The sequence below is a fragment of the Osmia lignaria genome, chromosome 8 (assembly GCF_051020975.1).
Source record: "Osmia lignaria lignaria isolate PbOS001 chromosome 8, iyOsmLign1, whole genome shotgun sequence".
NCBI lineage: Eukaryota > Metazoa > Arthropoda > Insecta > Hymenoptera > Megachilidae > Osmia > Osmia lignaria.
In genome coordinates, this window is record NC_135039.1 from 12,819,205 (window position 1) to 12,829,190 (window position 9,986).

The 9,986-nt window shown below is 35.9% G+C and overlaps 3 protein-coding genes across 10 annotated transcripts; 1 reads left to right on the forward strand and 2 right to left on the reverse strand.

Moving 5' to 3' along the window:
- Nucleotides 1–70: 70 nt before the first annotated feature.
- On the reverse strand, nt 71–2,674 carry Vps33B (vacuolar protein sorting 33B). 2 transcript variants are annotated; one of them, XM_076689780.1, is made up of 7 exons: nt 2,533–2,674; nt 2,239–2,463; nt 1,939–2,162; nt 1,352–1,858; nt 1,044–1,274; nt 660–985; nt 71–461 (listed from the first exon to the last, which is right to left on the reverse strand). In XM_076689780.1, the coding sequence occupies exons 2-7, from the start codon at nt 2,394–2,396 to the stop codon at nt 198–200; spliced, it is 1,710 nt and encodes a 569-aa protein (XP_076545895.1). In that variant the 5' UTR covers nt 2,397–2,463; nt 2,533–2,674; the 3' UTR covers nt 71–197. The 2 variants fall into 2 exon arrangements, with proteins under 2 accessions (XP_076545895.1, XP_034185459.2); XM_034329568.2 differs by having other exon boundaries at nt 2,239–2,468.
- Nucleotides 2,675–2,778: 104 nt separating this feature from the next.
- On the forward strand, nt 2,779–7,419 carry LOC117606727 (uncharacterized). Of its 4 annotated transcripts, none has more exons than XM_034329553.2 (10): nt 2,785–2,946; nt 3,349–3,467; nt 3,574–3,819; nt 3,890–4,011; nt 4,090–5,460; nt 5,536–5,745; nt 6,003–6,112; nt 6,185–6,399; nt 6,478–6,734; nt 6,801–7,419. In XM_034329553.2, exons 1-10 carry the CDS (start codon nt 2,785–2,787, stop codon nt 6,884–6,886), a joined length of 2,898 nt encoding a protein of 965 aa, XP_034185444.1. In that variant the 3' UTR covers nt 6,887–7,419. The 4 variants fall into 4 exon arrangements, with proteins under 4 accessions (XP_076545886.1, XP_034185444.1, XP_034185445.1 ...); XM_034329554.2 differs by having other exon boundaries at nt 2,818–2,946; nt 3,206–3,467; XM_034329555.2 differs by having other exon boundaries at nt 2,909–3,043.
- On the reverse strand, nt 6,887–9,975 carry LOC117606733 (sorting nexin-30). Of its 4 annotated transcripts, XM_034329573.2 has the most exons (8): nt 9,847–9,975; nt 9,603–9,774; nt 9,301–9,456; nt 9,128–9,238; nt 8,886–9,050; nt 8,622–8,817; nt 8,267–8,541; nt 6,888–8,201 (listed from the first exon to the last, which is right to left on the reverse strand). In XM_034329573.2, the coding sequence occupies exons 2-8, from the start codon at nt 9,765–9,767 to the stop codon at nt 7,839–7,841; spliced, it is 1,431 nt and encodes a 476-aa protein (XP_034185464.1). In that variant the 5' UTR covers nt 9,768–9,774; nt 9,847–9,975; the 3' UTR covers nt 6,888–7,838. The 4 variants fall into 4 exon arrangements, with proteins under 4 accessions (XP_034185466.1, XP_034185464.1, XP_034185462.1 ...); XM_034329575.2 differs by lacking the exon at nt 9,847–9,975 and having other exon boundaries at nt 6,887–8,201; nt 9,696–9,827; XM_034329571.2 differs by lacking the exon at nt 9,847–9,975 and having other exon boundaries at nt 6,889–8,201; nt 9,603–9,833.
- Between the last annotated feature and the right edge of the window lie 11 nt (nt 9,976–9,986).

A 9,986-nucleotide genomic window follows, 5' to 3' on the forward strand; every position in this document is an offset into this window, starting at 1 on the left:
AATACTTTGGTTAAAATTGAGGTTTTTTGAGAAGAGATAAAATATGTAATTTTTTAAAATGATGAAAATTAATTTTTATAGCTTCTAAAAAAACCTCAAGTTATTTAGTCCAATTCTATTTTGAACAGTGTCCATTTATTTTTGCCTCTCACTGTATATAAAAACATTTTATTTTTCATATAAATTATTTTTAATGTTCAGATTTCTTGTACTTTTTCGAGCATCTTATTACCAGTTATTACACTATCAGACGCAAGGACTAGTCGAATTCCGGTTGATTTTTCTATGAATCTGCAAGCTGTTATTTCAGCATAAGTGATACCTCCTATAATACATATCACCACCATCTTTGGTAACAATGGACCACGTTGACCGCTTATAACACTGTTGGATAAATTAGCTATCTCTTCAAGATTTTTCGGCTCCTTATCTTGATTTACAATAGCATTTAATATTTGAGCCTGTGAAAATATGATTCTGGTAATTTTATTTTAATTAACCCTCTATTGCATGAATAATAAAATTGTGCAATGTTCCCACTTGGAACCAACTCAGAGTCTTCAGTATTACTATAGAACATTTGAAATTTAAGTTCCCAATTGGGACTGGAATGCAATAGAGGGTTAATCAATATAAATATGAATAAAAATGATACCAACGATTAGAGGTATGTAAGCGTTATTGAATACATAACTGGGGCACGAACGACCTTTCTGTTCAGCTTGTTTCGAGGCACTCGGTAGGAGCTTCAATTTTTGTGCATTGCTATTCCACTCGCTAGTCCAGTTCGGTAATTTGTACAGAATATTCTCTGCCCTGCACTTCAGTAAACCTATACTCTGTAGCTTGTAGAATAATGGTATATGCTTGTAACCGTGTGCGTGAAGATGAAGTTTTTGAACAGAGTGCAATTCACTCTGTGTAAGACCATCACTAGCGATAGACAATAAGCATAACAAACGCAAAGTTCTTAATGGATGATCGTCTGAAAGATGAATCAATTTAAATCTCAATGTAATAATAAAAGAAAAACGCAAAAGTACCTATGTATCTTTCAATGTGATTGAAACATTCTTTCCTCTCTTTGCATTCAAGCACACATTTTTCTATTTTCTGCAGAGTTTGAAAATCCGAGCCTAATGTATCCGCGATAAGCTGGCAGGCAGAAATGTGAAAAGCAAGCTGACGCGTCAGATCTCTGGTCTTTTGTAATCTTGTCGTCACGTATCTCTCCATTTCGGACAGCTTCATCGTTTGTATCGCATCTTGCTCGGCTAATGAGTAACATCAAAGATAATATCAATATTTATGAAGTAAAATTAGCGAAAGAAATATAGGCAAATAAATATACATTTTAGAGATTTAGCTTTTCCATGCAAAATGGGGAAAACATCACTGCATGGCGTGTCCCTAACTTCTCCATAAATCTGATCTTTATCCGGATCCAATTTGGTTTGAGATTTTCCTAAAACACCTGTTCCAACGTTTACATCTACAACTTCCTGTAATAATCCAGCATACGTTACTGGAGTTAAAAGGGACGTGGCTAGATCACAATTCCTGTCCATTAGAATTAAAGCTCCTATTTCATTTTCTATATTTGACGAGCCTAAACATTGTTTCATTGACTCGATAATGTTCAGTACTTGTTGACTGTACTTTCCAAGGGACACTGTTAGTTTAGGTGCACCAATTATCAGTTGCAGTGACCATAAGCAGTGCGCCAATGCTGGTAGTAGGGTGGTATCTTTATGATAATAGAGATCAGTAAACATAGGATTTTCTAGAGATAAGATGTTTCCGTCTAATCTTATGAATTCCCAGCAGAGTGTTTGCAATGTAACCAATCCGGATAAGCCTAAATAAACAATCATAGTTTATCTGTAACGTAATTTCTAATAACTATCATTGTGTGTACTGATCAAATAAGATATTCACCCTCTTCTTCGATAATCGAATTAAGGACAGTGGGTACAAATGGAGCGACCAGTATATGATGACTCGGCTGCAAGCACGGTCTGATATTCAAAGAAATCTCTGACTGTATTTGATCTAACACCCTCTTGCAAGTGATCAGGTCGCTTGAAACTAGAAATACATGTTGAGAATTTGAAAGCTTCAAGCCCTGTTCCATTTTATAGATTTTTTCAACTCCATAGCGTCTAAATAAAGAGTGATATTTAATAATTATCTCTATCTAATAATAATGTTTCAAAGACATTAGTTAAGAACGATTACTTAAGAACAGAAACTCCTATGAAACTGTCCAAGATTTTCATAAGCCTCTGCTCTATCACCAAGTCTTTCGTTCCAGGAATAGAGTCCAATATTTCAACAAATTTTCTTTGACTAATTTGTTGCAATACGTTTAATCTGTCATCTAAAGTGATGTCCATACTTTTTTCTTACAATTAGAGCGATGGGTTTGAAAAATCGTCCACGTATTCTTATCCAGTTTCAAAACTGAACTAAAATAGTATCAATAAGTACATTTTTTATTGACTGATATGAATTTGATGCAAAATTAAATACCGTGTATAGAATTTTGACGTTCTGTTCATCCATCAATATTCATTTATACATATCGCAGGTTTTTCCTTACAAACTTCCTACGAGATCAATCTCAAAGAGCTAAGAAATGATCTATTATTAATCTGTTTGGAACAGATAAAAATTAAGTAATGCACTCATACGATAAAGCTTCCTGAACCGGATTGAATAGTGTTTGCTCGTTACACGCTGACGCGCGTATCTGCGCGTATCTTTCAGTAGGGTTATTTAAAAATGGCGGACGCATCGTCTTCCGATACTACCTCAGATTGTTGCAATGAATGGTTCTCTGATATTACTTCCGAAAAATCAGAGTACATTATAGTAGGCCAGAAACCGTGCCTGTCCCATCGTCGGAGTAAAAGACATTTCTTACAGAAGCTATTTTTACGAGAGGTAGGCTCGCTTAACCTTCAACCTACCGAAGTATTAATAAAATTGACGGACTGAAGATACCTGTCAGAATCGGTCTTTAATCCGAACAAATAGCTTTGTATGTTTAGAAAAATTAATTCAATTGTTTCTAAATGACATTTACTCGTTATCGCACGAATCGTCACGTTGAACTTCCATCGACTGCAAGAAAAAAAAATGTGCTTTTGTTCTTGCACAAGAAGTTTACTTTATTGTCTTCCTTTTTTCTTTTTTGTTGCAGTTTAATTTTTTAATAGTAGTTGCATGATGTCTAGAAGCTTGAAATAAAAAATTTAAAAAAAGTATCACGAGCATGATGGACAGAATTAGAAGTTGCGTATTAAAGAGTAATAGTAACACTGCGAAAACAATTAATTTTTATAGATCAGAGGTTGTTTATCGGCGCACAATTATGCTTCAGAAGAAAGACTGTTCGCTACTGTACCTTCCTGGCGACATTTACCTCTCCTACACGTAATCCCAAAGTCGGCGTTAGAAGCAGGGTATGTCTAGCATTTATTTCTACTCCGAAAGAACGTAACAAAGTTAAAAGAGTATTATATGAAATATATATATATGTTGTAACAACAATACTTATTGTTATTGAAGACACATTGTAATGGGATTGACACAGTGTGGTCAGTTTTTACTTACATATACATATACTATGGATATGAGTGGCAATACTTCCTTGTATAAATACTTGTTACATTGGTGGGCTTTTACTCCGAACCATGTCGCACGTAAGGTGGCAGAGGTGACACTTTTTGGTAACTACACTATCTACAGAGAACTTAGTATAGTTATATCTCAATGGCCACTGGAAAGAAGTAAATTAGTAATACACGGTCTTTGGTAAGTTTTCATTCAGATTATTTCATTTATTTGTTCACCTTAAGATTAACCGATAATAATTCATTTTTAGTACAAACTGGTTGCACTTACAACCTACAGATAGAGCATATTTAACAATAACCACAGTACCTTCTCTTGAAAATTGCAAAGATTGCTTAAAGGTTGCAGCATCATATGAAGAAGAAGGCGAAGGTAATGTCATATTATGAATATTAAGAACTAGGTAATGATGTGACAAATAAAAATATATTTCTTTAATATTTTTTATAGAGTTAGCAGCAAATTGGGACGGTTGTGTACGGTGTAACTGTCTTCAACATGGGCTTACCGTTCATACCACATATGAAGTAATTTCCCCATATCCTAGGTTTCGTGCTACTGTCTGTTTGAATTATTGGAATCATGTGGTAGTTAACACAGGAAACTTTTTACATGTACTCAGGGTAGACTTGGACATTCCAAAATCGAAAAACCAGAAGACTTGTGATAAACAGGACACTGTCGTTACCGATACAGTGCCGTTAGACATGAGCGATGTCGAGGAATTGGATTACACGAAAGTGGTGGAACGTTACGAATGTTCGGACGAGAAATTATGTACACCCGAGTGCGCGATCCAGTCCCCGATAATCGAACATGATTACCTAGAAGAACCAATTAAATTAAACGATAGGTTAAATCGTGATTCATTAAATACCTCAATAATTAATCAAAGCGATTGTGTCTGTGATATAAATAAGTCTGCCGACCCTACGACCGTTAAATCGTGCGAGTGTATGGACGTTAGCGAATGTAAATGTAGGACAGCGAGCCCGATATCGCGAACCGAGCAACAAGCAATATCAGTTAGGGACAAAATTTTACAAGATTTCTGCGAGGACATGTCTCAAGAACTGAACATCGGTAGCGATTTAATTACGTTAGTGAAACATCCGTCGTGTTCACCAAGGTCTACACCGCAAAGGCTTCCCTCTGATCTCAAAGCGATGACTACATGGTCTTCGCCGATTCTCACACCGCCATCGGACATTCTGAAAACCCGAAATTCCGAGTCTAGTCAGAAGAGTATCCGTACTTTTCAACGTTCAACTTCCCCTCAACCCGGTGCTTCGGAGGATAACAATCTAACTTCCGTTAATTCTCCCCTTCATTCGGTCTCCGTGAGTCCTTCGTCCTCATCGCGTTTGATGTCACCGCCAGTAACACGGTCCTTTCGACACCCGAGCCCGAGGAAACGATCCAGCTTACACTCCCCACCGCCCATCGTGAATTCGACGCAGTCGAGGACGCGACCCACTCATAAACTGATCCTCGAAGCGGAGAAAGCGTACGAGTTCACGGACGAGGCGCAGGAAACCTGCGAGAAGCTCAGTTCGTTCAGGAAACGAAGACTCGCCGACAAGAAGTACGAGTTCTGCGACGAAACGGAGGACGCGGAGAACATAGTTCCTTTCAAACATATACGGGATCAATTCAAACACCGTGGATGTTCGATACACCAGATACCATCGTCGCCTACGATGTCGCCTGCCCTAACCAATGGTAAAAAACATTGGGTGGATTCGGATCAAAGTGAAACGGATGATTTGAATATGAGTCAAGATCAAAATGGAGTCAATGATTTAACAACTGTTGATTCAAGTAAATTAATTAAGAGTATAAAAAGAAGGATAAATCACCTCCTTGATATTTGATAACACTGTTTTAATGTTTCAGCTGAAAAGAATGTGTTACGACCATTGAATCAGAACCAGCTGCCTAATGGGTGTATCAGCAGGGAACGTTCTGGGAAACACTGCTTCAATTCCTCTCCGTTGGTTCCAAAAATAAATTTACAATATCCCACCATTAAATGCACCGCACACTTTAAGAGGAGTTACATAGAACTTGACGATGAAATGATATCAGTTATCACAGATGTTGAAGGTATATACTTTAGTATCTGTTATTTTGATTATTCTTGTTAATTACAATATGATGCTATTAACACGTTCAACGCCACTAATTATTAAGAATAGAAATAGTTAATTTTCAAATTTGAAGCTCTCTATTTACCATTTTACATTATTGCAAAATAATGTTCTTTCTATTGTTTTATTTTAATTATTCAGGCATGTGTAATTTGCTGTGGCGTTCAACGTGTTAATTAAAATAAAAAGCATAAATATACGTACGTTTTACAGATGAAGAAACAGGAGGATATGTAAGTTATCAGTGCGTGCTTCCTATGCATGTCCACGGATCTGGATACGTCCAAATGCAAATGATCAGCAACAGTAAAGCTGAAAAATTGGTATTGAAATTGGTTTAAAATTACGAATCTATCGTTTCGTACGCTGAATAAATTTGAACAATCATTTTTCAGATAGTACCTTGCGTATCGATCAATCAGTTGAGCTTCGATATTGAAACGTTTTCTCATCACATAGCTGACTGGATTTGTATGAGATTTAAAAAGAGATACTGGCACTGTAGCGACTACGACATCGAAATAATAGACGTGTGTGCGCTAAGCGGTGATATTATTTGTTTATTAATTATGAAGATTCAAGCTAGCGAAATTAATAATCAAACACAGTGGTTCGTATAGTGATTTATGTTTAAAGAGGAAACCTTTTCTCATACTTTGGATAATTATTTAGTAAGATTAAATCGTAGTTCCCAAGAGAGGAAGCAGTACGAAGTAGGATGTAAATTTACATGGAATATTGATACAAGCCAGTATAGAATAACGGACGTGTTACCAATGGAGGAGGTGAAACCAGAATCGTGGAAACCGAATTGTATAGACGTTCCAAACTTTCGTACCCCTTTGTGGAATCCAACTCGACGTCTAGCACCGAAATTAAGAGAGAAAATTCAACAACCGTACGCGCATACAGTGCGATTTTTACATAATGAAATGACACTGATGGGTGAGTGTTTCGAGGAAAACGTTAATTTAATTTTAACGAGGATAACATACAGTATTATTTTTTCAGGCGAATCTATAACTAGACTGTACGATTTGGATAATTTAGTTGAATTTTACATAACACCAATGCCAAATTACCCTTCGATCGAATGAAACAATTGTCGGATTAACCGCAAAACAATAATTTATTTATTGTTACAAATCTAAGATAGAACGTGTATAATGTAATTGAATCGTATTGGAAACATAATCCGTACATAGTTCGCAGTGACTGTACCGGGGATCGTTAAGTTGAAACGTGAACAACAGATGTAACTGTTTGCTTTCTTTTCTTTGACAAGACTTACTTTATGTGTTAAGTACTGCTGCGCGAATTTCCCGAAACTTAACGATATAGATTAAGGGTACTGAATAACAATACAACGAATATTACAAGCATTCGCTTGAATTTGTAAATTATATTCTAGAATTATACACTAACTATCTATATTATTATAGACAAACTTTGGTAATAACCACATATAGGTAACTAAGGACTGATTGTCAGTGAATGTATTGTAATGTGTGGTTAAAAGTATAAGGGAAAGAAAGAATAGTGAAATTTAGTATTTGGTCCCAAAAGTAACTGGCGATTGAAAAAGAAAAAAAAAAAGAAAAAAACAAACAACAACAATATATCTCAAAGTCTTAATTAATTAGTTCTCTATGCCGACAAATTTTCCTAGCTATATTTATAATATTGAACATGTTAATTTAAGTTTTTACGTTACTTCATGACCTTATTGTATCATAAAGCCATTTTATCATAAAGTTTTTATATCTGAAAACTATAAATACATATATAAATGTGTATAACATGTACGACTAACAAACGCATCTGTAATTTATGTAATTATCAATTGAATTCTCGAGAATAAGCATTTAAGGCTTGACGAAGTTATTTAATTGCTGAAGCGACGACAAAGCTGGTAAGATCGAATTTCTTAATTACCAATAAAATCTTTGTTATTTACCGGCAAACGATTTAAGTGTGTTTTTACCTTATTAAATGCATAGGATATTTTTGAGTATGTTCAAGTAGCAAAACGTGACTTCTTAGTCGGATTCAAATTGGTATCTTGATCGACGATCCTACGTTCACATCGCCTCCTGTTCCATCCAACTTCAGACCAGCCAGTGTTTCCTCCCACGCGTTCATGCACTGTTGGTAATGCCGTATTTGTCGATCCGCCATCGAGATCAACATATTCTTCAAATCCATCTGTTTCTCGACGTTCCATCTTTGCAAATCGCTCCGCAAATTTTCATTCGCGCATTCAACGCGATCTTGCAACAATTCCGCTTGCTTCGCTAATCGCGGAATCGCTTGTCCCAGTCTTTCTAATTTCTCATCGCGGGACTCCGCTTTCCAAAGGGATCCACCCCAGTTTTGCGTCGACAGGTTTCCACTTACGATACCCATTAGCTGCTTAAATAATTGGCATTATAAATTAATGTACTTATAGAAATTGAACAGGCGAATTATACACGTACCTGATCCTTTTCGACTCGTTTCTTCGCGAGATCCTCGATCGTCATTTCATATTCGATTTGCATCGAGTCGCGTCGAGACAGAGCACCTTTCACCGCATCTATGTACGAAATGTATTCTCGCTCTTCGTTCGGTACATTTTCTAGAAGCTTTTGATGAGCTACCGCGTTACATTCAATCGCTTTCGCGATTGCCAACAAAATCGGGGCTAATTCTGGTTCAGAAGTCGCCCACAATGTGAATATTGGATGCAGCTGATGCAATTCAAGTAAATAATCTAACAAGGTGGTACATGTAATGTTTGGTAGAATTTATAACGGTTTTGATTAAGAGAATAAAACTTATTTCTTATTGTACCTTGCCTGTCTTTTTGTATACGATGATTTATCTTATCTATAGTCGCTAACTTTTCGCTAAGAGCCGTACAATATTCCCGAATTTGCTCGAACTCGAAATGACGTTGCTTCATAGTATACGTGCTTGCAATATTTTGCAAGGAGTCCGTCATTTTTACAAGAACGTTTCCACGATTTTTACGATGTATGAGAAATTCCTGAAAAGAGAAAAAAGATAGAGATTCAAAGGTGTATATATAGGGAAGAAGAAATGACTGAGGCTTACCGCAGGTTTAGATGTCAAGAAAATGTGTAAATTTTTGTCGCAGCTAAGAATAGGATGATTTACAACTCTGTTCAGAAATATATGTAACAATTTCATGCGTGCTATGATAAATTCTTTGGAATAACGATCTAACTGCGCAAGTAATGTATGCTTCCCAGGCATCGGCTGTAACATAGACAATTAATATACTGAATATTATTCTAAAAGTAGTAAGGAAGTAACTATAATATTAATAGACTTACTGGTATGATATGAGTTGGATACGAATCCACTAATTTTTGCCTTAGCCATATGAAATCATTGTACCGTCTTCTGACAACGTATTCTCCCTCGTCAAACTCTGGTCGCGTGGACTAAAATAACAAAGATACAATTAAACATTAATATTTATAAATAATTAAATTTATATACTCACCTTTGTTGTTATACGAAAAGTGATATAAGTTTCAAGAGTTTCTAGATGCTTCTGAGGATTATCTACTTTCACCTGTAAGTCCCTAGAATCTGCCTGAAAATCTGATATCTCTTGTTCTGGTAAAGTGGAGAAACTATCGACAGAAGGAGATGCTATCTGAAAATTTATTCAATTTAAATATATTAAATACAATGTATATTTTAGCATGTTAATCATTATCATTTATTGTAGTTCTATTAATTTTTATTTCTACAACATTGTTAACACACGGCTGTCAAAATAGTCTCAGGTTATATTCTTACCACAGAACCTTCGACAGACGTACTACAGTTCGAAAGAAAATCCGTATCGCGGCTTTCCTGCTTAATAACACCGCCGACTGCCATTGTGCTTACTTCTAAAATTGCCGTATCTTCCGCATTGTTTTCACCCAGCTTTTCTACATCAGTTTCCGACGAAGTCATCATCTTTAAACTGTCAAGCAACAGAGAGCTTTAACGACGCTGCGTCACGATGCGCAGCGTTGCTTTAAAGAACGATACGCACATTGATTATGTTTCAAAAAACCTGACTGAACATTCGTGAATTCTATTCAATTATATTTTAAATATACTTTCAACCGTAATCGTATTGATGTATTTTTAAATGTAACTTATAATTTGCCATTATAATATACCCGTTATTCC